A 27,647-nucleotide genomic window follows, 5' to 3' on the forward strand; every position below is an offset into this window, starting at 1 on the left:
ATAAACTTTCTAAATTGAGTAGCACTGTAGCACTGTAGTCCTATTGTTCATTGATTTGCTTGAGCGGGCACCAGTAATGTCTCCATTGTGAGACTTGACTTTTTACTGTTTTTGGCATATTGAATACGCCATGGATAGCTTGCTAGTCTCTGCCATGAGGGCGAGATACTCTCAGTAGCTTGCCAGGCTCTCTGAGAGGGACGGAGGAATCGAACCCGGATAGGCCACATGCAAGGCAAACACCCTACCCTCTGTGCTATCACTCCAGCCCTAATAGAGTAAATTAATTAATATATATGAGATACTTACAACCTATGGGATAGAGAGAGAATTCAGTGGGTGCTTGTCTTGTACACAGCTGCCCTAGGCTTAATCTTTGGATTAAATGGTCCATTAAATGGTCCCTAAATTGTCCATCAAGCCCTGAGCATGGCCAGGTGTGGCTCCAAATCAAAAATAAACAATAACCTGTCATTTAGTACTCATGAAATAGATAGTTTGTGATTATAAGGCATAATTTGTTAAAATCAGACAAAAAATCTATTCTTCATTGCTGGAAACATTTTTTGGTTATTCATGTAGTAGAAGTAGCAAAGCCATTTTGCTGCTAGACTAATATCCCCCTGATGAATGTTCTCATTCCCAAGCGCATATCTAATCTTTGACTCTCAATAAAGAGGGCTAGAAAGACTCTCAGTTTGGTTTAAGTACAGTTGCACCAATATTTAGATTTCATTTTATCTTAATAAAATAGATTTGGAATAATTGGAATAGTACTCTCCCTACTTACTGTGTATGTCCCAGGAAGAGAGGGACTAGAATAAAGACCCAGTTCTCTCAGGTGAGTTTTCTGCATTAATCTTTTAATTTCTTCTTCAGGCCAGGAACCATAACTTTACAGGCCCTTTCAGAAGCTAACAGAAGGCTTTGGATGGAGGCCATGGATGGGAAAGAACCTGTAAGTTACCTCAGACACTAGGTTAGCTTCACTAATTAAGTACCCTCTAGTGATACCAGTGCATGTGGGATAATTCAATGCTAATTGAAAATTATGACTCAAAATTTTAGAGCTAAACATAATTGTTTTTCATTTGCTATCCCTTATTTTACAAGCAAGGGACTTGAGTTCCAGAAAGGCACATCTCTCTTGCCCTCATGATCATGCTCAAAGAAGGCAGCAAAGCCAGGCTTATAATACAGGGTTTTTAGCTTGTTACATTTTTAGACTAAACAGCTTTGCCCATAGGCTATATTTAAGAAGCAAATTATGCCTTTATTTAAAAAAAAGTATAACATTAACATATATCCACATAGACAGATGGAAGTTAATTGAACAGGTATATATTTGGCCCCCACTTCCCAGTTTATTCTCTTTAGTGGAGAATTGCTATCTGTATATCTTATAAGATATACTTATTGCATTTAGAGCACGGGTATATACAAGATATGTGATACCTTGCAGAGTTTAATGATTTTCAAAGGAAAGTAAAATATGAGCTGTCAGTTATAATTGAAAAGCATTTTTTCTCTTTGATTCTTCCTAGTACATTTCTTCTAGTGCCAGTTGGTGTAATGTCATTTTCTTAGTGTTGGAATCCTAAACAGTCTACATTTGGATTCTAGTACTAGCATTCAACTGTTGTTTGTCCTTGAAAAAAATAGTTTCACCCCTCTGAGAGTCAGTTTTCTTCTCACTAAACAAGCAGTAATAATCTCTACTCCACCTCTCTCATAGCATTATTTTGAAAAATCAAATGAGAGCCACCCTGTGCTAAAGACAGGTTCTAATATGCTACGTTTATATAATTCCAACTGGTCTATAATTGGATGAAAAGTTACTGAGTTTCTACAGTATTTGAGTACGAATATTGGATTCTGGTAGGCAGATGTGATATCCAATATCCTACTCTTGCTTCAATCCAAAAACTTGCTAAGAGCGTAGCGAATCTAAGGTGTTTTTTTTTTCTTGTATCATCAATGGCCTGGAAATAAAGGAAGACTGTACATATTCCAGATTGGATTTATAGCAACCAAGGAGGCAGCAGGAGAGAAGTGTTGCTGTGAGACCTGCCCTCTAGAAACTAGGTGCCTGTGCCTATCTTCTCTTTCCCTCTCCAGAAACCACTACATACCTGTGGTGTTTCTTTAAGAGGATGCTAAGAGGTTCAGAAAGCCATTTATGTATCAATTCCTTCTTCTGAACTTGTTATCCCTTTATGTTTTAAAAATTAAAGGACTCAGATATCTTTTTATGAAGAACAGTGTTACAGGTGATGTACTGGTCTTATTGTTTTAATATTTGCTGACATTTTGAAACTACCTTGTTTATAAAATATATTTGATTAATTTGTTTTGGAAGCAAGGCTAGACAGCAAAGAAATATCTTATTAAATTCAGGTGAAAGTAACATGCAGAAAAAATATTTTAGGAAGGTTTATTAATTTTAGCTTCTATTTGGTAATATTTCTACTTTTCTGAACACTTAAAATTCACTAATGATATTTACAGTTCTCATCATTTTGTTTAATATGTCAAAGAGATATTAGGTTTTAATGAACATATACTCTAACTTAATCATTTTAGAGATGTAAATTTTTTCAGTCTATAATCATGGACAAGGACATAGTCCTGATTCCATGGTGAGGTAGAGGCACAGCAGACTAGATTTCAAGAGTCAAATATTTTCTTTTTGTCCTCTCATATTACTCTCTTATTAGATACTTCAACGTGACTCTGAGGAACCTTTATAGATGCATAAATTTATTTCAGATATAGATTTTTGTTTCCACAGAGAAGCGACATTAATTAATTTTTATTGTGGAAGGTTAATATTGGTAACAATTAGAGTTTATATCAATAACAATTGCCCAGAAATCCTTGATAAAGCCAATTCCTGTGTCGCCTACTCTCTTGGTCTTTCATAACATGTTATAATCTTCATAAATAAATATCTAAAAATAAGCTACAACTTCAGCGAAATAAACAGTGAAATGTATGAAATCCCTTGTAGCCTTCAGATGTGAGTCCATCTCTTTTCTAGGCACCTAGACAAAGATAGTTTTGCTTAGCTCACTTTCCACCTTACTAAAGCATTGACATTGCTGGTGGTTTTCCTGACATATCAATGGGGGGGTGGTATTTCATATTATTTGTCCTACCTATTGTAATTCACAAAGTCCACAATAGCTATGAATATTTCTGTTTTTTTTTCTTTTTTAGATCTACCACAGCCCCATAACTAAACAGGAAGAGAGTAAGTCAAATTTCTGATCTATTGACATTACAAGCTGCATTTAGTCCTAATCAAAATCCTAATTGTGTCAGTAATGATTTATTATCTTGATGAAAGTGTATTTATAATTACATGTTTGTGGAATTAAATCAAGAATTTAACAATATCTGTTTATTGAACTAATAAACCACTTTATTTTTTTATGGTAGAAGTATCAGTAGTAAAATATGGAGATATTTTGTGTGGTCTTCCACTCTAACACTTGGCATTTGGTGTTGCTCATTAACTCATCAGAGTTAACTAAAAGAATTATGTATTTTCAGACAAAACACTCTGTTTACCCTGAATAAAAACTCCCTTCCACTTAATGGTGATTATTTTATGTGGCTCTAAGCCCCCAATTTTTTCCCTGCCATCCATTAGCATGATAAGTAACTGTTTTTTAGGAGAAATTTGTTGCAGTAAAGTCTAACTCTAGTTTCCTTTGTTTGAATTAGTGGAGCTGAATGAAGTGGGATTCAAGTTTGTTAGGAAATGCATCAATGTCATTGAGACCAAAGGTAAGATATGAACCACAGTCCCCATAGTGGTTGAATCTGGCCACTCTGAATTTGTCATGGGAATTTCTTTAAAGTAATATTGTTGTCATCTGTTGGTCTATTACACATTTTATGATTGAAGACTGTTTGGAAATAGTGATAGGCAAAATTTGTAAAATTTTATTAAATTTCAAAGCAGTGGTCTCCAAGAACAATTTGGGCAACTTCTTTCTTTTAAGAAAAAGCAATTTCATGCAGCTTATAAAATATTCCTAAATACTACTTGTCATTTACCAAGTAGTTTCCATCCTAGGAATTTTCCATCCTAAAGAAACAAGAGTTCAGTTTCTGTCACATTGCATAACTGATTTCATGATTGCGAGGTAGAGGACTGCAAAGTTAACCTTAGAGAAATGTACAGTCAATGAGTTTACATTGTCTAAGAGTCTAGGTTTTTTTCAGAGATTATTTGAAATGTGGAAGAGTCTAGTATACAAATCAGGCTTCTATTTTCCCAGTGAAATATTTCATTATTTCTCTGTGCACACGTAGCTCTTTGCTTTAAGTCTTCACTTTCATTTATATCATTGCTTAGGGACAACATGAAGGTTGATAATTTCCTTCTTTTTCAATGAATTCCTAGTTCCTTTCCAAGATGACAGCACAGTTCTCAGAGATTTACTGCTACATGCCTAAGCATGTCTTTTTTTGTTCATATATAATGTATTTCTCTCTGTTCATATTCATGTGGATGATCAAAAATATCGCTAATTTAGATAGATGCTTAGTACTCCCTGTTATATGGGAGGGCTACAGATCTTAGAATGAGAAGAGAGAACTTTTCATTTGACTGACCAGGAGTCATTCTACCTATATGGGTGAGGTTTCTACCTTTTCTACTCTGAGGGAGATAAAACATTTAGTTATCTAAATAAACTTACTTGCTTCTTTTTTTCTCTAGGAATCAAGACAGAGGGATTATACCGTACTGTGGGAAGCAATATTCAGGTTCAGAAGCTGCTGAATGCCTTTTTTGGTAACAATTTTAATTTCATAATTTTTATTAGGAGTTATTTGTATTTCAAAAATAATTGTAAGAAAATTTACCTTAAACCCATAAACCATTTCATCCTCAAGATTTAGGAGACAGATTTGTTTTTTGATTATTGTCCTTACAGTAAAGTCTTTTATTTTCTCAAAAAATAAAAGAATAAAGAGAAGCCAAAGGAAATATTGTTAAGGGAGGTTGTGGAATTTAATTTTAATGTCATCAAAGGTAAAGTGCATTTGTATTTGACTTTCCTGAATCAGAGACAGTCTTTCCTTGAAGAAACAACTGACCTCTTGTTGCATGAACTTTCCTGAGGTCAGAGGCGCTGAGATAAGGCACTCAGAGGGCCAGAGCTTACTATTTGCAATCTCAAAGGTCAGGCCTGGCTAACACCATATGAATGTCAAAGACCAGCCAGGCTTCTGTGAGAGAAGGAAAACTGCTATTTTCAGTAGACTGAAATTATTTTTCTGAAGGCAGCTTGAAGGGGGAAAATGTTCAGCTTCATCCAAACCAGTCAGGACATAGGAGAAATCTCGCCCATTTTCATGGGTCCCTATACTCCTGTCCATAGTACAGTACAGTATACATGGGCTCGCCCTGGTAGCTCAGTCCAGCCCCAACAACCTCTTCTTCATTTTTTATTATTCTCAGAACATTTGAATCTGGCTTATACTTTAGCCACTCCAGAGAAAATACCCTGGCCAGGTTTATGATATATTTTATTGAAATACAATTAATACTTTATTCTCTGTCTTTCTAATTCCCTTATTAAAAACTCCCTTTGTTTTCCAATTCACTCAGTGCATTATTTCTATTATGTGAATCTGCTGTTTCTTTAAACATTTTGTGTTATTTATTTGAAGTCACTCTTAGCAGATCCTTTTCTTCTCCCACCATTTAAATCTTGTTTAGGTATTTCTCAATGTCACCATTGTCTGCTACCCAGCTCAGAAGCCTACCTCTATGGTATTCTCTTCTTCTTCTCTGTCTCTCTCTTTCTCTCTATTTCTTTCTTTGTATGTGTCTCTCTCCCCACACTAATTTTTTCTTTTAGGTACTGTGGTTTAACCTTTACCGGAAGGTCAACATGCAAGTCACTTTACATCCTTTCAGTACCTTGGTCTTGTCCAGAGTGACCATTTCTAGATATCATTGTCATAGTGGTCCCTTTTCTGTCCGTATTTGCACTTGTCAACCCTCCCCCTGCCTTATGGCAAGCTTTCTACTATGGAACAATCTTCATGGCCCTCATTTCTACTGTCTTTGTGTAATATTCTTATGCTTTATTTTTTTAATCTCATAAGTGAGTGTTACAATTCTAGGTCTAACCCTCTCCATCTGCCTCATTTCACTATGCGTGATACTCTACCTGCCCATCCATGTATAACCAAATTTCATAACTTCCTTTTTGCTCATGGCAATATAGTATTCCATTGTGTAGATGTACCATATTTTCTTGATCCAGTTATCTGTTCTCAGGAACTTGGGTTGTTTCCCAATATTATCTATTGTGAATAGTAGTGAAAATAAAATAGGAGTGCAGATGCCTTTCCCATATTGTGTTTTTGGGTCCCTAGTGTGTATTCCCAGGAATAGTGTTTCTGGATCATATGTAAGTTTAATTTCTATTTCTTGAGGAATTACCATATTGTTTTCCAAGAAGGCATTTTTATATGCATTTTGGCCATTTGTATGTCTTCCTTTTCTGTTTGTTTCTGTTTGGGGTCCACACCCAGCGATGCTTGTGGATTACGCCTGGCTCTGCACTCAGGAATTAGTCCTGGCAGTGCTGGGGGGACCATATGGGATGCTGGAGATTGAACCCTGGTCAGCAGCAAGCAAGACAAATGCCCTCCCCACTGTGCTATTGCTCTAGCCCCATATTTGTATGTCTTTTTTGAAAAAAAATGTTCATCTCTTCTCCCCATTTTTTATGGGCTGGATTTTTTCTATTTTAAACTTCGACAAGTGATTTACATATTTTGGGCATTATAATGTGCAAATAGTTCCTTTTTTACCACATCCTCTTCAACACAGTGTATTCCCATTACTTTTGATTTGTGCCATTCTTACAGATTGTATATCATTGTCTTGATTTGGATTTTCCTAACAATATGAAATGGTGAGAATTTTCATTTTTGCCTGTTGCCCATCTGTTGGCTTTCCTCCGAGAAGTTTCTGTTCATTTCCTTTTCTGATTTTTTGGGGGTTTCTGGATTTTTTTGTTGATCTTTGTGAGTATTTTACGTATATCCTGGATATCAACCTGATATCACTGTCACTATCATCCCTTTGTTTGTCGATTTACTGGAACAGGCACCAGTAATGTCTCTATTCCTCCCAGCCCTGAGATTTTAGTAGCTTCTCCTTACCTGTCTTTCCCAACGATTGGAGGCTCTTTCAGGGTCAGGAGAATGAGACCTATTGTTACTGTTTTTGGCATATCGAATACGCCACGGGTAGCTTGACAGACTCTGCACGTGTGGGCGGGATGCTCCACACACACACACACACACACACACACACACACACATATATATATATATACATACATGTATATATATATATATATGTGTGTGTATGGGCTGGAGTGATAGCACAGCTAGGTAGGGTGTTTGCCTTGCACACTGCCGACCTGGGTTTGATTCCACCATCACTCTCGGAAAGCCAGGCAAGCCACCGAGAGTATTTCACCCACACGGCAGAGCCTGGCAAGCTACCTATGGCATATTTGATATACCAAAAATAGTAACAAGTTTCACAATAGAGATGTTACTGGTACCCGCTTGAGCAAATCAATGAGCAATGGGATGATAGTGACAGTGAATATATATATATATATATATATATATATATATATATATATATATATAAAACTATGATTTGATGCCTACTGTCTGAACTTCATAAAATATGGTGTGGTAATTATGGAAAATGGGTAGGAAGTATCTTATAATGTGTCTCACATATGCTTTTGTGTCTGTGTGGTCTGGAAAACGGCCTGGAGCATGATGGCAGTTGGGTAGTGGAGGTCGGCTGCCAGGGCTGGGTCCCTTGGGGCTGTGATAGTTCTCATCTGCCCCCCTCTGGGGCACCCGGAGTGAGAAGAGCCTGGCACGGAGTCTGGTGGCATGGTATGGGGACCTTATTTTATATTCCAGTCTTGGAGAAGCAGCCATAGAAATCTGGAGGGTGGCTGATGAGGAGATTATCTGGTGCCAGCAGGGTGTGACTGGGTGTTGCTTATGGGTTTGATCCCTGGGCCACCGAGATTGGGGGATAGCAGGCAGAGGATATCTGCTTCCAGGTCCTGTTGCGTCCAGAGTCCAAGGTCACAAAGTTCCTCATTATCTGGATTCCGTGGGACTTCATTCATAAGTGGGGCTCAGCCAACACGTCCAGAAAGTGTCCTGAAAGTTGTAAAAGATGAAATATTTTAATTCATTCATTTCTTCTCTAGATCCTAAATGTCCAGGAGATGTTGATTTTCACAGCAGTGACTGGGACATTAAAACAATCACCAGTTCCTTAAAATTCTACCTCAGGTATGCTTTCCTTTTCATAGCTAATGAATTTTGTCTGGATGGATGGTGTTAATATGACCGTGATAACAGGAGCTTAAATGACATTGTTGTAAAATAAAGATTGAGGTTCTAGAGTAATAGTACAGTCATTAGGGCATCTGTCTTCAATGCAGCCAACTTGGGTTCGATCCCTGGCACCCTATATATCTCCCTGAATCCATCTAAGACTGATCAAATTGAGTAGGGCAAGGAGTGATCCCTGAGTACTGCTGAGTGTGGCCCCAAAACAAAAACAAAAGAAGAAAACAAATTAAGGTTTATTGCATGAAGTTGACTTTTTTAAACCCCAGCATTCATGGTCCCCCAAGCAGCATCAGAAATCACTCTGGAGTACAAAATTGTTATACCTCTAGCATACATGAAAAAATAAAAATGAAAATATTTCAGTCAAAGAAAATATATACAAGAGTACTCTTTTATTACTTTCTACAAGTAAACATCTCATTTATTTATTTTACTTTTTGGGTCATACCCAGTGATGCTCAGTAGTTGTTCCTGGCTCTTCACTCAAGAATTACTCCTGGCAGTGCTTGGGGAACCATATGGGATGTTGGGGATCAAACACAGGTTGGCCATGTGCAAGGCAAATGCCCTATCCACTGTACTATCACTGTGGCCTCAATAGTACTCTTTTAATCTGAAGATGTAAGTGAAGAAATCATAGAAATAATAGAATTCGGATCCAGAGTATAACACTGTGGGCTAGACACTTGCCCTTCATTCAACCAACCCAGGTTTGATCCCTGGCTCCATGTGGTTTCCCGAGCTCCTCTGGTATCTATATCTGAGCACAGAGCCTCATGCACAGCTGGATGTGCACCTAAATGAAAAGAATAGAATTTTCTTGAAAAATGTCTCTAGTTTTTAAAATCATACACTTTTCCATTGTGTGTATATAGAATGATATTATAAAGACTCACAAGTAAAATGATCAATTCTTACAGTCTAAGTTTGTTAGCAAGGGAAGATAATAATCACTATGAAACCTAAAAAGCATTACCGAAAACATAATGCATATTTTTGTCTCAGAGTATATATTTTAACTATCTTATTTATTAAGGTTTTATGACCTATAATATTGTTGATTATTTCCTTTGTGTATAATTCTCAAATCATACCAATCACCAGTATAACTATCTTACATATATTTTATTTCCTAATCCATCACCACTGTCATCACTGTCATCACTATCATTCCATTGTTTGTCGATTTACTCGAGCGGGTACCAGTAACGTCTCTATTCCTCCTAGCCTTGAGATTTTAACAGCTTATCCTTACTTGTCTTTCTCAACAATTGGAGGCTCTTTCAGAGTAGGGGAATGGGACCTATTGTTACTGTTTTTGGCATATCGAATACGCTACAGGTAGCTTGCCAGGCTCTGCCCATGTAGGCAGGATACTGCTGGGCTCTCCGAGAGGTATAGATAGATAGATAGATAGATAGATAGATAGATAGATAGATAGATAGATAAATAGATAATCTCTATGATTTGTTGCCTACTCTCTGCTGTCTGAACTCCATCAAATATGGTTTGGTAATTATGAAAAATGTGTAGGAAGTGTCTTATAATGTGTCACGTGGCTTTGTGCCCAATGCGTCCAGAAAGACGCCTGGAGGGTGGCAGCGGTTGGGTAGTGGAGGGCGGCTACCAGGGCTGGGTCCTTTGGAACAGGGAAGGTTCTCACCCTACCCCCCTCTGGGGCACCCTTAGTGAAAACAGCCTGGCAAGGAGTCTGGTGGCATGGCTATGGGGACCTCATTTTATACTCCAGTCTGGGAAGAGCAGCCATTGAGATATGGATGGTGGCCAATGAGGAGATTATCTGGTGCCAACAGGCTGTGGCTGGGTGTGGCTTATGGGTGTGATCCCTGGGTCACGGGAGATTGGGGGACAGCAAGCAGAGGATCTCTGCTTCCAAGTCCCATTGAGGCCAGAGTTCGGGTCACAAAGTTCCACATTATCTGTGTTCTGTGGGACTTTATTCATGCGTGAGGCTAGGCTGGAGTGTCCGGAAAGCAGCCTGAAGCATGGCAGCAGTTGGGTAGTGGAGGTCAGCTGCTACGGCTGGGTCCCTTGGGACGGGGAGCAGTCTCACCCCCCCTCCTCTGGGGTGCTCTGAGTGAAAACAGCCTGGTGTCGAGCCCCTTCCTAATCCATATAATAAACACTCTGAAAATACTATCCTATATTAAAATGGAATTAATCAGTAGCAGTTGAATAAAGTTACCCTACTATGTTACCTGCAGACCACCTTTCTTGCTCACTCCACTCTGGCCTTTTCAGTAATGAAGGAGTTAAATAATACAATTGCATGGTTTGGCCATAGAATGGAAAAAGCTAAACTTTCAACAGTGATATCAAACGTAAGCTACACAATTCCATAATTCCATAAATAAAAAGAGAGGCAACAGAGAAGAAAATTTAAGAATAAATAGGAATACTTAAGACACATATTTTGACAAAGTTAAGAGGAAAAACTTCCTAATCAGAGAAATACCCTTAGGAAAGGAAACAGAGGAAAAGGTACGAAATTCTGGTGAAAGACATAATATCTGAATATTTTCTATTCTTAAAAGAATTATGTACTTTAATCCAGGAGTCCCAGATTTTTGAACAAAATAAACCCACACAAGGAAAACTGTAATCAAAATGACAAGAGCCCAAAAGAGAGAGACTCCTAAAAGAGCAAAAGAGAAGTAAATAATCAGGCATAAGGGAACCCCACTAAGACTCTGTAAGATTTCTTAAATTAAATTCTAGAATGGAAAATAAGGGAACAAAATGATATTTTGAAGGACTGAATGAAAAGACTTTCCAACCCCAAATCTTTATCATGTTGGTTTTCACTCATAGTAAAATATTGTCAGACAAAAAAATGCTGAGGACATTTGTTGACTCTAAACCAGCTCTGTACGAAATACTAAATGACCTCCTATAAAAAGCAAGGGGATCACAATAGGAAGCAGAAAGATAAATAAAAGTCATAAATGGGGAAAAGACAGAAAATATTTATAAAACGGGGAGAAGACCAAAAATATTTAGGTGGATTCAGATTCTAAGCTTTCAGAATACATGCTTTAAATTGTAAAGGAGATAAGGTTTGAATTTCATATACAAATTTCAGAGCAATCTCTAAGCAAAAACACGAGAAAATAAGAAGATGAAGCAAATAGCAGTAGATAATTGCTTGAAGGACCGTTGTCAAAATGTATGTGAACAAAATAAAGAAAGCAGGAGAAATATAAAGCTACAGAGACACCACAAACCCTCTTAGAAAAATGGCAATAAACTATTTTCCTTCAGTTATTTAAAAGGGAATTGATTGAACCCATTTTAAAAGGTACACAGTGGCTAGATGCATCGGGAAATAAAAATCTGACCAGCTTCTGCTTATTACAGACACACATGAAGTCTCGCCTATATAAAGTTTCATAGTAAAAGAATGGAAATCATATCGTCAACAGTACTCTAAAAATAAAGAGGGACAACAGTAATTATATCAGACTTGATATAAAAAGGTGATAAGAAATAGGAATAAGCGTTATATCTGGTGAGAGTATCAATAGATAAAAATAATTATCTTTTCTTGGGACTGGAGCGATAGCACAGCGGGTTGGACGTTTGCCTTGCACTCGGCCAACTTCGATTCCCAGCATCCCATATGGTACCCTGAGCACCGCCAGAGGTATTTCCTGAGTGCAGAGCCAGGAGTGATCCCTGTGCATCGATGGATGTGACCCAAATAAAAGCAAAAAATAAAGAAATATCTCTTCTTAAAATACATGCACCAGATGAAGTTCACCAAAACAAATATTAAAAAACAAATGAGATATATCCATGTCAAATGAATTACTACTGGGAAATTGTAAACGTCCACTCCTGTCATTGGAAAAATAAAGCATACAAAACTTCAAAAAACCTCAAATGAGAAATTAGAAAAACTGGGATTAATAGGCATGTACTAAGTCATCCATCCCTCAAAAGATTGAATAAACCTTCTTCTCCATTATACATTTTGAACATTCTTCAGGGTAAAGTACATGCTGGTTCATAATATCATTGTTAATGCCATCATGAAAATTGAAATCATAGAAAGTATTTTCACACCTGAATGTTACAAAGATTTATCATTAAGAAAAGGTCAAAAAATATGCAGCCATTTGGTAACTAAACTACATGCATTTAAAAATCCCTGCCTTAAAGAATAAATTAAGAATTCCTCAGAATGAATGAGAATGAAGACAAAAAGTTAACAGAAGTGAGTTGACCATAGAATTATTCACTTATATAAACACAAGAAAAATTTAATTAATTACCTATTTCTAAACCTTAGAAATTAGAGGAGGGGAATAGAAATGCAAAGAATTTAGGAAAAGGAAATAATGAAATGGCAGAAATTAATTTATAGAAATCAAGTAAATGTAGGCAGAGCAATAGTACAGTGGGTAGGCCACTTGCCTTGTACATTGCTTATAAACCATAGCTCAGATTTATGGGGGAAAAGAGAGAAAACTGTTATAAATGGATCAAAAGTGAAATGGAAGAAGGTAAAACAGATACTTTAGAAATACAAAATACCATGGGGTAAAAACAGACCTGCAGACCAATGGAACAGAGTTTGAATATCCTGTCACAGATCCCCAAATATATGGCCATTTAATCTTTGACAAAGAAGCAACAAATGCAAAGTGGAACAAGGAAAGCCTCGTCAACAAGTGGTGCTGGGAAAACTGGATAGCTACTTGCAAAAAAATGAACTCTGACCTCTGTCTAACGCCAGGCACAAAAGTCAGATCAAAGTGGATTAAAGACCTCAATATCAGACATGAATCTGTAAGGTTCATAGAAGAAATGAAGGCAGAACTCTACATGACATTGAAGCTAAAAGCATCTTTAAGGACGAAACAGCACTGACCATGCAAGTAGAAGCAAACATAAACAGATAGGACTACATCAAACTAGGAAGCTTCTGCACTTCCAAAGAAACAATGACCAAAATACAGAAAGAACCCACAGAATGGGAAAGAATATTTACACAATACCCATCTGATAAGGGATTAATATCTAGGATACACAAGATACTTGTAGAATTGTATAAGAAAAAAACCTCCAACCCCATCAAAACTGGGCAGAAGAAATGAACAGAAGTTTCCTCAAAAAAGAAATACAAATGGCCCAAAGGCACATGAAAAAATGCTCCACATCGCTAATCATCAGGGAGATGCAAATCAAAACAACAATGAGATATCTCACACCACAGAGACTGGCACACATTCAAAAGAACAAAAACAACCAGTGCTGGCGTGGATGTGGGGGAAAAGGGATGTTCCTTTACTGTTGGTGGGAATGCCAACTGGTACAGCCTTTCTGGAAAACAATATGGACAGTCCTTCAAAAACTAGAAATTGAGCTTCCATATGTCCCCACAATCTGGGAATATATCCTGAGGATGCAAAAGAGCACAGTAGAAATGACATCTGTACCTATATATTCATTGCAGCACTTTTCACAATAGCCAAAATCTGGAAACAACCCAAGTGCCCTAAAACAGATGACTGGTTAAAGAAACTTTGTGACATATACACAGTGGAATACTATGCAGCTGTTAGGAGATATGAAGTCATGAAATTTGCTTATAAATGGATAGACATGGAGAGGATCATGCTAAGTGAAATGAGTCAGAAAGAGAGGTATGGACATAGAGGGACTGCACTCATTTGTGGAGTGTAGGGTAGCATCGCATGAGGCTGACACCCAAGGACAGAAAATGCAAGGGCCAGGGGAATTTCCCCATAGCTAGAAGACAGCTTCATGAGCGGAGGGGAGAAGGCAGATGGAATAGAGAAGGGATCACTAAGAAAATGATGGCTGGAGGAACCAGTTGGGATAGGAGATGGATGCCGAAAGTAGATAATGGGCCAAATATTATGACCTCTCAGTGTCTGTGTTGCAAGCTATAATGCCCAAAAGTAGCGAGAGAGAGTATGGGGAATATTGTCTGCCTTAGAGGCAGGGGAAGGGTGGAAAGGGGGGTATACCCAGGATATTGGTGGTGGGGAATGTGCACTGGTAGAGGGATGGGTGTTTGATCATTGTGAGATTGTAACCCAAACATGAAAGTTTGTAACTATCTCACGGTGATTCAATAAAATTTAAACAATTTTTAAAAAAGAAATACAAAATATCAGAATAGGATTCTATGAATAATTATATATCAGTTCGCTAGAGAACCGAGAGGAATGAATTAATAATTGGAATTATGCCACCTGCCAAGACTGAATGAGAAGCACCATCTGCACTCCTATGTTCATTGCAGCACTATTCACCATAGCCAATACCTGGAAACAACCTGAGAGCCCAAGAACATATGAATCGATAGAATGGAATACTATGTAGCTGTCAGGAAAAGTGAAGTCTTGAAATTTTCCTCTAAGTGGATGGACATGGAGAGTATCATGCTGAATGAAGTGAGTCAGAAAGAGAGGGACAGATATAGAAGGGCTGCATTCATTTGTGGTATATGAAAATATACATAGTCTAAGAATAATATCCACAGCCAAGGAAAACAGTGGTTAGGAAGACTGGCCAATGGTTGGAACTAACCACAAATGTGTGAGGGCTGATAGAGAAGATAGAGAAGAAACCGCTATGATAATAATAGCTGGGAATGATCACGCTGGACAAGAGCTGAGGGTTAAAAACCGGTAAGAGATATTCTTGAAAACATTTCAGTATCAATATTACAAATCACAGTACCCAAAATGACTTAGAAAGAGAGAAGAAAAGCACCTGCCATAGAGGCAGGCAGGGGGTGGTGTGCTGGGGGACGATGAGAGAAAACCTGGCGACACTGGAGCTGGGAAATGTACACTGGTGGAGGGATGGGTGTTGAAATTCTTTAATGACAAATCCAATAATGAGCAGATTTGAAAAAAATAAACAAAAGATGGATAATAAAATACAGGAACATTTAGGAGTCGGAATTTAAGATTTCTGTGCACTTCCTAAGGACTGGATTTCTGTGAACTAAAAAAAAAGACTGAATGAGAAATTAGAAAATTAGAACAAACCAGTAACAAATAAAGGAATTTAAGGAGTTATTTTATATATTCCTAAAACTGAAGCCCAGAGCAAGTTGTGTTATACAGTGAGTTCTGCCAAACTTTCAAATAATGCTTAGGGAGTATATCCCTCAAGCATTTGCAGTAAATAAAATGAACAGAAATTCATCTAATAACATCTTTGAGGCCAATATTACCACAATACTAAGAGCATACACCTACTACTAAAAACCAAAATTATGTACCAACAAACCTGATGAACATAAATGGAAGGATCCTTAAAAATATTGCAGACCAAGTCAGCAATGTATGAAAAGGACCATATGTCATGACCAAGTGGAATTTATTCTAGGGATATAACAATGTTACATTAATCAGCAAATCAATTAGTGTGGTACAACTTATCAACAGAGGGAAAGATAAAAATCACATAATGTTATCAATTGATATAGAGAAAGCTTTTGAGTAGATTCAACACCCATTCATAATAAAAATTCTCAAAATAGTATTAGAATTCATTTATCTCAAGTTGGTAAAGTGTAAAGAAAACAATTCCACAGATAACACACTTATTGCTGAAAAACTGAATGCCTTCCATCCAAGTTCATGCACAAGAGCAAGGTTGTCCAATTTCATGATTGTTATTTAATATAACATAGAAATCCCTAGCCATACAATTGAGAAAGAAAATAAAATCAAAAGCAGTCAAGTTTTACAATAAGCTAAAATATTATTCACATATGACAAAAAATATCCATGGGGACTGGAGAAATAGTACAGCAGGTAGGTGCTGGCCTTGCATGAAACCTCCCTGGCTTTGATTCCTCCTGGAATTGCTTATGGTCCACTGAGCACCTACAGAGTATTTCCTGAATGCAGAGCAGTAGTAACCCATGAGCGTACTGAGTGTGGGCCCAAAACAAATAAACTTAAAACCTCCTGATCCACTAAGTACTATAACAATTTAAGAGACATAAATTGTTATAGTACTACAAAATAAACACCTCCAAATCATTTGCACTTCCATATGTAAATTATGACCATGTAAGAGTAAGAAAAGAAAATTATATCAACATAGCCCTATAGTAAGTTCCCCCATAACTGGGGAGTTTCCATTCTAAATTCAAAAAAAAATTAAATATCAAAAAAAGAAAGAAAGAAATGTTTATGTCCAGCAACATCGATTATAAATTAAAAATAAACTTTCAGTATCAAATAACAAAAAGAAATGTTTATGTCCAGCAACATCGATTATGAATCAACAACAAATAATCTGCGTGATATAAGCATAGGAACCTATAATCCATTATTAAAATACATATGAGATGATACAAGGAAATGGAAAAATACTGCATGTTCAAGAATTATAAGAATAAACTTTGTCAGAATGACCATACTTCCCAAAGCCTGCTCCATATTCAATGCAATTCCTTTTAGAATTTCAGTAGCATTCTTCAAGAACATAGAACATAGTGGCTTAAATTTGTATGAAAGTATGACACACTCTAAAACAGACAAGGCAATTCTGAGAAAAAGGGAAATATTACATTTCTTGATGTACAGTAATAGTAAAAATATACACTAATCAATTGCAGCACTGAATAAAAGCTCACTTTCAAACCAGTGGGACTAAATTTCAAGCCAAAAGAATCCTCCAATGGGCTGAAGTAATACAACAGCTTGTAGGGAACTTGCCTTTTCTGGGTTCGATCCCAAACACCTTGTATGATCCCATGAGCCTTCCACGAGTTCTCCATAAGTACAGAGCCAGGGGAAAGGAACAAGAAGTAACAAAAACAAAAGAGAAGAAAGAAGAAAATGAAGATATACCAGCTGTTTATTAATGTCAAATTTACTAGGTGCGTTAATTCAAAGAAGGCAAGATTATTCAAGAAATGATACTGTTGCAACAATGTTGCAATTTTACCAGAGAGTCAGAGGCACTTTACTTGGAGAAGAAATATATATTTTTGGGGGAGGATCACAGGACTGCCTCCGGAGGTTTTGTGTTATGGCCTGCCGGAGAGCCGCCTGTTCAACCTCCTTTTATGTATTAAATTAACATACAAACCAATCATATTCAGCCACATAGGCGAATATGCAAATCAACCAACTGAAACAGTAACTGCCATTTAAAGTTACAGTAACCAAAACATAAACCGTTTACATCCAGGCCTAGCTAGGCCTGAGATTATGGGATTTGTATACCAACAGATACTGATAAAATTGTTTAAGCACGTGCACAAACATGAAAATGTGCTCCAAGGACTGGAGCGATAGCATAGCGTTTAGGGCGTTTGCCTTGCACGGGGACCCGGGTTCAATTACCAGCATCCCATATGGTCACCTGAGCATCACCAGGAGTAACTCCTGAGTGCATGAGGCAGAAATAAGCCCTGTGCAATGCTGGGTGTGACACAAAAAAGAAAAAAAAAAGAAAAGAGAATGGGCACCTATCTCACATAATACATAGGAGTTAATTCAAAGCATACCACAAAAGTTATACCCAATCTATAATACACATCAAGGAAAACATAGGCAAAATCCCTAATTATATCAGCCTTCTTGATTATTTTGATTATTTAATTGCACTGCCTAAATTACACAAGGGAAAGGTAAAATGAATCGGACAAAATAAAATAAAATTTTTTGTACTTTGAAAGACAAGATTGTTGGAATTAAAAAAAAACAATAGGAGAAAATATTTGTACTTCATCTAACATAGGGATAAGGAAGAAATATATATCAGATTTAGATATAATGTTCAATATGCAAGAAAGACATATCATTAATGACAGTTCAATCATGATCAAGTAACAACCCTGTCAAATGGGTCGAGGAATGAAAACGAGAACATAAAGATGTCAGTAGTCATATGGAACAGTGTCATTATCACTTAATAAAAATGTGAATTAAAATGAGAGTGATAGAGCTCTTGCAGATTAGTGGACTGAAACGGGCGCCATCTCCTCTGTGCCTTCACCTCCCTTCCCCTCCCCCTGAGCCTTCCTCTTTCAGAACTTGACTCCCACCCTGACTGAGCACCACCCTTCTAGACCTTCGCCACCCTCACTTCGGGTACCCTGCTACATTGCTGTTGTGGGCTTGGCCTCAACTAAACTGGGCTTGGCCTCAACTAAAGTGGGTGTGGCCTAAAGTAGGCACGGCCTTCTCTTGAGCGGGTTGCCACTCACGAGGCTGCACATATTTTCCAAATACCGAGCAATTATTTGGTACATCAGTATTCATCACCTCTGTCCCTGAGTATCATCTTAGCTGTCCCAAAAATTGTTTGTCAATAGGTTGTTAGCTAATTCCAGTTGTCAAAAGTACCAATGAATATAAGCAGCTCTTCAAGCCAAAGGTAAAGGAGCGCATTCTCAAAAACATCACTTGAAGACTCACATTAAGAATAGAGAAACCTCAAAGAGGGACATGTTCTAGAGGGGGTACAGAAGAAATTGACCACCATTAACCAAGACCATTCAGAATCCTTTTTTGCAACTAGAGGTGAACTTGAAGGTCCATCTACCATACCACCACAGCAATATGAAGAAACAGTGCAAATCCCCGCCACAAGGAGAGGAAAGTGAAAGAAGTCCAGATGCCTCAATAGACATTTCCTACAAACTTGAGCTTTCCGGTAAAGAATTCAGAGTTGAAATCCTGAAGATGTTCAATGAAATCAATGGAAAGATTGACAAGTTAAAGGAGGACCTGACAGAAATGATACAACAGACAGCCGAGAAATTACGGGAAGAAATGAGAGCAGAAATAAAAAACCTACAAAAGGAAATGGCAAAAATAAATGATTTGATAGATAAATTTAAAAACTCAGTGGTGCCCTCAACAATAGAATGGGTACAGCCGAAGACAGAATCAGTGAGCTTGAAGATGAGCTGCAGGAAGCCTACAGGCAACAACAATCAATGGGGAGAGACCACAAAATACTCTAGGGAGAATCAGAATCCTAGGGGATGATTTCAAGAGGAACAACATTAGAATCATCAGAGTACGAGGACAGGGAACTAACCCTAATGAAAAAGCCACAGTCAAAAAAATCATTGCTGAAAAGTTCTCAGAGCTAGAGAATGCAGACATCTAGATTCAAAGAGCCAGAAGCTTGTCAGCTAAAAGAGACCATAACAGAAAAACTCCAAGACATATCATAGTTAGGATGATGGATGTAATGAATAGAGACACAATAATGCAAGCAGCAAGGTCGAAGAAAAAAATCGCATTCAAAGGAGCACCCCTTAGATTCACAGCAGACCTATCGGAGGAAACCCTCCAAGCCCGAAGGCAGTGGTGGGGTATAGTGAAAAAACACAGTGAAATGAACGCTTCACCAAGAATACTTTATCTGGCCAAACTCTCATTCAAAATCGAAGGAACCATACACGATTTTGCGGATAAACAACTCAAGAAATCCATAGACTCAAAACCAAACCTAAAGGAAGGAATAAAGGGGCTACCGTAAGATAACAAAAACCTTTACAAAGCACAATAAACCCTTACAGAAAGCCTTACACATACCCCCAAATATATGATCATCTAATCTTTGATAAGGGAGCAAGGAATGTGAAGTGGAGCAAGGAAAGCATGTTTGACAAATCGTGCTGGCAAAACTGGACAAATACATGCAAAAAATGGGCTTAGACCTCCACCTATCACCATGTACAAAAGTCAGGTCAAAATGAATTAAAGACCTCAACATCAGAACAGATTCCCTAAGGTATATTGAAGACAAGGCTGGCAAAATCCTCCACGACATTGAATCCAGTGGTTTCTTCAAAGATCACATGCCACTGGCCAAGCAAGTGAAAACAGAGATAAATAAATAGGACTATCTCAAACTAAGAAGCTTCTGCACCTCTAAAGAAACAGTGACCAAAATACAAAGACAATCTGCAGAATGGGAAAGGATATTTACGCAGTGCCCATCCGATAAAGGATTGATATCAAGGATATACAATGCACTGGTTGAACTCCACAAGAAGAAAACTGCCGACCCGATCAAAGAATGGGGTGATGAAATGAACAGAAACTTTTCCAAAGAAGAAATCTGAATGGCTGAGAGACACATGAGAAAATGTTCAATATCACTAATCATCAGGGAGATGCAGATCAAAACAACAATGAGATACCATCACACCACAGAGAATGGCACACATCCCAAAATACTAAAGCAATGGGTCTTGGAATGGATGTGGGGATAAAGGGACACTCCTTCACTGAGGGTGGGAATGCCGACTGGTTCAGCCCTTTTGGAAAACAATATGGACGATTCTCAAAAAAATTAGAAATTGAGCTTCCATTTGACCCAGCAATACCACTCCTGGGAATTTATCTCGGAGAGTCAAAAAGGTATAGTACAAATGACATCTGCATTTCTATGTTCATTGTGGCACTGTTTACATTAGCCACAATCTGGAAAAAAACAAAGTGCCCAAAAACAGATGACTGGTTAAAGAATCTTTGGCACATCTGCACAATGGAATACTATGCAGCTGTCAGAAAAGATGAAGCCATGAACTTTGCATATCAGTGGATCAACATGGAAAGTATCATGTTGAGTGTAAAGCGTCAGAAAGAAAGAGACAGACATAGAAAGATTGCACTCATATGTGTAATATAAAGTAGCAGAGAGATACAAGCTTGCAATGATGCAATTTCTGGCAGAAATTTCTCTGTACTTAGTTACCAAAATTACTAAAATACTGAAATCTAAAGCCTTGCTGCCACTAGTGCGGCCTTTCAACCTCATATCTCTTCATTCTCAGCAATGGAAAACAAATTATCAATTGCTTCCTTTTCAACAGGTCTGACTTAGGGAGAGAAACTTCGAACAATAATAGTGAGTTTTTTGTTGAAATATTGAATGTAATAAAAGTAAAGTGAAATTTTTCAATTACACAGGTGGGGTGGAGGCCTTGGAAGGTGGGGGGGGGTGGGTTGAGGTATACTGTGATTCTTGTTGGTGGAATATGTGCACTGGTGAAGTGGTGGGTGTCCGAGCATTGTATAACTGAGACTTTAATCTGAATGCTTTGTAACTTTCCACATGGTGATTCAATAAAAAATAAATTAAAAAGATAAAAAATAAAAAACAAACTTTAAAAATGAGAGTGATACATTATCTCACACTGAGTATATACTATATCAAAAAGAATGCATACAACCAATATTGCCTAGGATGTAGTTGAAAAGGAAGCCTCATTTACTGTTTCTAGGTGTATTGATTGGTGTAGCCTCTATGAAAAACAGCGTAGAAACTTCAGAAGAATTAAAACTAGAACTTTCATATTGTTTCACTTTTTGGCAGCGATTACAAGAGCACTAAATTCTTATTCCAAAAAAAATGCCTGCCTACACTTATTGCAACACTATTTACAGTAGGTAAGATGGGGGAACAGGACCCTCTGCTCCTAAAGACTTTGATTTCAGAGGTCTTCTAACCCATTCTGGCATCCAGAGCAGCTTCTTATAGCAATGCACTGGGACTGTGAGCTGGGCTACAATTCAGCGCTGCCCGGGGATGGATCTTTCCTCTCCACCCTGTTTTTCTGCACAGAAAATGGCGGCAACAGCAATATGCATGTGGCGAGAGCCACCTTCTAAGACTCCTAACCCAGGGGTATGCAGTTTTTACAGTTTGGGGCTCCTAGGCAATCATGGGAAGTGGGTGTTACCAGCACGCCCTCGGCTCAGATAAATCCAGAGCTGCTGAGAGCGAAACGGACCCTCTGCTCCTAAAGACTTTGATTCCAGAGGTCTTCCAACCCATTTTGGCATCCAGAGAAGCTTCTTACAGCAGTGCACTGGGACTGTGAGCTGGGCTATGCAATTTCTGGCAGAATTTTTCCTGGACTTTATACAGAAATCCAAAAGCGGCCGCATGACTTAACATCTCAATTGTCAGCAATGTGAAACGGTTCCTTTTTAGCAAGTCTGACTTTGGGGGGAAACTCCAAACAATAACAGTGAGTTTTTTGTTGAAATATTGAAGGTAATCAAAGTAGCATCCATTTCTCTAGACTGTGAACTAAGCAATATCCCCACGCCGGCTGAGAAGAGGAAATATCCCTCTTTCCCGGTTGTTTCCCAGTTTCGGGGAGAAACGCGGCATGGCATCCACCATACTATGAGGCGCGGGAAGGGGATGAGAAAAAAAAAAGAGGAAAAGGAAAAAGAAAAAAAAAAGTTATGTACTTGGAGCAGTGGGGATACATATCTTCTCATTCTAAGCAATGCAAAACTAATTATCAAATGCTTCCTTGGTAGTAGAGCTGTCTTTCTTGGGGGGAAACTCCAACAACAATAGTGAGTTTTGTGTTGAAATATGGAATGTAATCAAGGTAAAGAGAAAATGAAGTGAAATTCATCAGTTATGCAGTTGGGGGTGGGGGAGCGGGAGGTATACTGGGGTATTTGGTGGTGGAATATGGGCACTGGTGAAGGGATGGGTGTTTGAATATTGTATAACTGAGACATAAGCCTGAGAACTTTGTAAGTTTCCACATGGTGACTCAATAAAAAAAAATAGGGGAGAAATCCTAATTTCCATACAATGACTGGATAAAGAAATACATAATGGGATAATGCTTTCCTATAAGAAAAATTAAGATCTTATTTTGCTCTACTCTAGAGCAAGTTACCGAGAATATATTGCCCACATGGCAGAGCCTGGCATATTGGATATGCCAAAAACAGTAATAACAAGTCTCACAATGGAGACGTTACTGGTGCCCGCTCGAGGAAATCAATGAGCAACAGGATGGCAGTGATAGTAACAGATAAATGACATTAGGGATACCACTGTAGTCCCGTTGTTCATTGATTTGCTCGAGTGGGTACCAGTATCGTCTTCATTGTGAGACTTGTTGTTACTGTTTTTGGCATATCTAATGTGCCATAGGTAGCTTGCCAGTCTCTGCCGTGGGGGCGGGATACTCTTGGTAGCTTGCGGGGTTCTCCGTGAGGGATGGAGAAATTGGACCCGGGTCGGCCATTTGCAAAACAAATATCTACGGCCATACCATCCTGAATGTGGCCAATATTAGGGGTATTTTTGTTAATCAAAATAAGTCAGAGTGAGAATGGCTAATACCAGATGTTATCTGGTATATAAAGTTATATAATGGTATGTAATGGTATATAAATTAACAGAAATACAGTTTTCTGCTGTATTTCTGGTATACAAAGAACAAGGAAAAGGACAAGTATCCAATGATATAAAGTTTTGCACTTTGACTACAGAAGGGAAACTACCATTTGTTCAAAGGAATTGAATAAGGAAGGAAAAGCAGATTAGAAGTGACATAAGAAATATGAAGGAAGGTCTTTTGTACTTTGGTGCTGGTGGTGATAGAGTAACTTTATATATCAAATAACATTTATGTTACAGTACTTTACATAATAATATAATTAATATTATACATTAATATAAGTTCTCTTTTAATTTTAATGTATTTTAACTAAACAGCACAATCAATATAAACAGTATTATAACAATATTACCTCAAATAATATAAAATGGAATATATCAGAGACCTAGGGGACAATTTCAAGGGAAATAGCATACAAATTATGAGTCATAGGAGGAGAACAAATATTGGAGAGGAATGAATAGTCAACAATTTATTTTCAATTAACTTTCCAATCTCAAGAATAAATTATTTAACCAGAATCAAAAGCTCAAATAATTTCAAACAAAATAAATTAAAATGGAAAAGCACAAAGACATATGATTTAAAGTTCCAAAGCCAATTACATCTTAATTACACCAAGATCAATGAACAAACTTACATAAAAGTGAATCAAATAAGAAAGCAGGTTTATAAAATCAAAGTTTGCAAGTCAGAAGAGAATGGTACAATAAAGGAAGCACATTCTATGAAATGAACATCCAAAAAGAGTACTTTATCCAGGTTGGTTATCATTCAGTTTTGAAATAGTGACACCACGCTTTACAATCAAAGATCAGTCAAAAAAAGTTTACATCTATTAAATTAGGTTTACAAGAGCTCTAAGTGGTTATTTTATAAAGAAACTCTTTCTTTGCTTTTTAATATGCTACAAATAAAATCAGAAAAATTTGGAGACAAATAACAGAGTTGTGTTCAATGCATTTACTTTCTTTAACCCTAATAGGGGATATATGCTCAGAATTTCAGAGATAATAAACTAGATGATAATCTCAGAGCAAACATACTCATAGGTCACAGCCAAATGATGGTACTTGATTATTGCATAAAAGTCAGTCTTCAAAGTAGCACTGTAGCACTGTCATCCCGTTGTTCATCGATTTGCTGGAGCAGGCACCAGTAACGTCTCCATTGTGAGATTTTTTGTTACTGTTTTTGGCATATCGAATACACTACGGGTAGCTTGCCAGGCTCTGCCATGTGGGCCACTCTCTGTTACTTGCCAGGAGACGGTAACTTGCCGGGCTCTCTGAGAGGGATGGAGGAATTGAACTTGGGTTGGCCACATGCAAGGCAAACACCCTACCCACTGTGCTATCACTCCAATCCAGGCTTCAAAGTATGGTCAAAATATTAAAGAAAGTCAAAGGAGCATGTAGGATAACATAGCCTCAGTAGTTTAGGTTTATTGGGTTACTCCCATTACAGTGCTCCTATTCCTCTTTGTTTATTTGTAGCTTCTTTCTTAGAGTGTTGACTTGTAAATAATGTTTTTCTCTTCTCCTTGAGTCCTTTGCATAGTTTATTCAGAGCAAGTCCTTTTTGTATGGACACAGGAAGACTTAACAAATGTTATGCTTTTGTAACCTGGGAGTCATTTGACTCTACATGATATTTTCCTCCAGGGCATCTGTTCTCTTGACCTAAGCCTCAGCTGCCCTTACTTCCTAGCACCCCCAAAGCATGGTCCCGACGTGGGACAAGAAGGACCCAGGGCAAGCGGTGAGTTGTGTGCTACGCTGGCATCGAGATGGGCCTGGCCAAAGTGCCTAATGCTTAACTATAAGTTAAGAGCTTGATCATGGACAAATGCTGTCATGATCCAAACAGTGATACTAGATTGGGACCCTGCTAGGGTGAGGAATGATTAATCTGGCCTGAGTGCTGTGGTCTGAGCCTGTGGCAAGATGTTGCCATGAGAGCTGCCTTGCAAGCCTCAATGTATCCCTTGCTATGTCCATACAAAAATAACTAGTATTAAGATGTTAATACATTCCTGGACTAAGGAAAAGAAAAAAACCTTAAGAGTGAGGAAGGGCTTTGGAATGCCCTGCCCTCAGGAAGGGCTTTCTTATGTTGATTTTGCTACCTGGCTGGTTGTAGCCTAGAGGGCAAGGTGGGAGAGACAAGTAGGAGGAGACAGAGAAGTGAGAGAGAAGAGGCAGTTGATCCAGAGAGAGGCCGGAGCTGGGAGTGCGGGGGATAAGAAAGATTGAAGATTGAATAAACGGTAACCAATCAGCAACTAGCTTGGTCCTCGTTCTTCCTTCGCCTGTCCTTGACCACCGGCCGTCCCGATCCAGTCCACACACTGCGGTTCCAGGGCACCGAATGCGGGCGGTGAGATAGAGCCACCTGGAGAGCCCGCGAGTGCACTCGCCCCTCGGCGAGCTTTAGTTTTTTACAGGAGCAGAAAACTAAACTAAAATAAACTTCACAAATATCCCCAATACATACCAAAAATATTGCAATAAGTTTGTGATTCCAGGGCGTTCGCCTTGCACGCAGCTGACCCGGGTTCGATTCCTCCGCCCCTCTCAGAGAGCCTGGCAAGCTACCGAGAGTTTCTCGCCCGCATGGCAGAGCCTGACAAGCTACCCGTGGTGTATTCGATATGCCTAAAACAGTAACAACAAGTTTCACGATGGAGACGTTACTGGTGCCTGCTCAAGCAAATCGATGAGCAAAGGGATGACTGAAATACCAATGATCTAAACAAAAAATCAAGAAGCACAGAGTAGGCAAATGTATCATAACTGATGTTTACAAGAGATCCATCTGACCTGACATGATAAATACAGCCTCTATATAAAAGACAGAAGAAATAATAATGGCAAGTAGTGCCCTAAAACATACATGGCCAAAAACTCAACTACATGAAAAAATGCTCAGCATCGCTTATCATCAGAGAATTTCAAATCAAGACAGCAGTGAGATACCATCTAACAGTAATGAGAATATCACATATCAAAAATAGCAGGAACCGTCTGTGTTGGCAGGGATGTAGTAATAAAGGAACTCTCCTCCACTGCTGGTGGGAATGTTTTCTGGTACAATCTCTGAGGAAAAGTCTGGAGAGTTCTCAGTAAACTTAGAATTTAACTGACATATGACCCAGCAATTTGACTTTGTTGCATAAAAACACTCTCACAAAAGGAGTTATACATACAATATACATTATTATTTATTATTCACTCAGTACAAGAGGTAAGATATGGAATCAACCTAGGTACCCAACGACAGATGAATGGATTATGAAGATGTGGTGTTTATACAAAAATGGAATACTATACAACTTCAAGGAACAAAGAAATCATGCAATTTTCTGCAGAATGATTGGAACTAGAAGATAATATGTTGAGTGAAGTAAGCCAGAAGAAAGAATGATCACAGAATGATCTCACTTATCTGTGGTATGCAGAATATTGGATGTTGAGATTCCTCTCTTCTGCCTGTATCCCCCTGTCTCCAGCAACTCAGCAGCCATGCCCGTAAGCCACCTCTGGCTGGTGCCAGATAATCTCGTCATCGGCCACCATCCTGATCACATGTCCTCTCCCAGAAGGGAGCAACATGATGCTCGCTATAACCATGACGCTGGGCCCCGAGCTTGGCTGTTCCATTCAGGGCGCCCCAGAAGGGGGCAGGTGAGACCCCATCCCGCCCCAAGGAACCAAGCTCCAGCAGCCCAAAACTTCCAGAAATCAACCACCCCCCTGCTCACGGCTGCTCTCCACATGCTCAGGCTGAGCCTCACCCACAAGTGAACCTATTCCTGGACACTTCATTCCACACACCCTACCCATACTCCAAGTGTACCACATTTGATGGGATTCAAAGTAGGAAGCAAACAAGCTTAGAGGGAAATATTATATTATTTCAGTTCTGCTTTGGGACAGGGATTGGGGTTTGGGATTGAAATATGGTGGTGGGATTGGTGTTTGAATATTAAATGTAACTGTTGTGA

The 27,647-nt window shown here is 38.4% G+C and overlaps 1 protein-coding gene across 2 annotated transcripts in view; it reads left to right on the forward strand.

Annotated features, from left to right (window-relative positions):
• Positions 1-27,647, forward strand: part of OPHN1 (oligophrenin 1) — a 530,418-nt gene that overhangs the window by 330,364 nt on the left and 172,407 nt on the right. For both annotated transcript variants that reach the window (XM_055122033.1, XM_055122034.1), the window contains exons 12-16: positions 880-958; positions 3,220-3,253; positions 3,730-3,792; positions 4,733-4,807; positions 8,286-8,370. In XM_055122033.1, coding sequence (XP_054978008.1) covers positions 880-958; positions 3,220-3,253; positions 3,730-3,792; positions 4,733-4,807; positions 8,286-8,370 — 336 coding nt within the window. The remainder of the gene's footprint in view (positions 1-879; positions 959-3,219; positions 3,254-3,729; positions 3,793-4,732; positions 4,808-8,285; positions 8,371-27,647) is intronic.

This window comes from Sorex araneus, chromosome X, assembly GCF_027595985.1.
Source record: "Sorex araneus isolate mSorAra2 chromosome X, mSorAra2.pri, whole genome shotgun sequence".
Classification (NCBI taxonomy): Eukaryota; Metazoa; Chordata; class Mammalia; order Eulipotyphla; family Soricidae; genus Sorex; species Sorex araneus.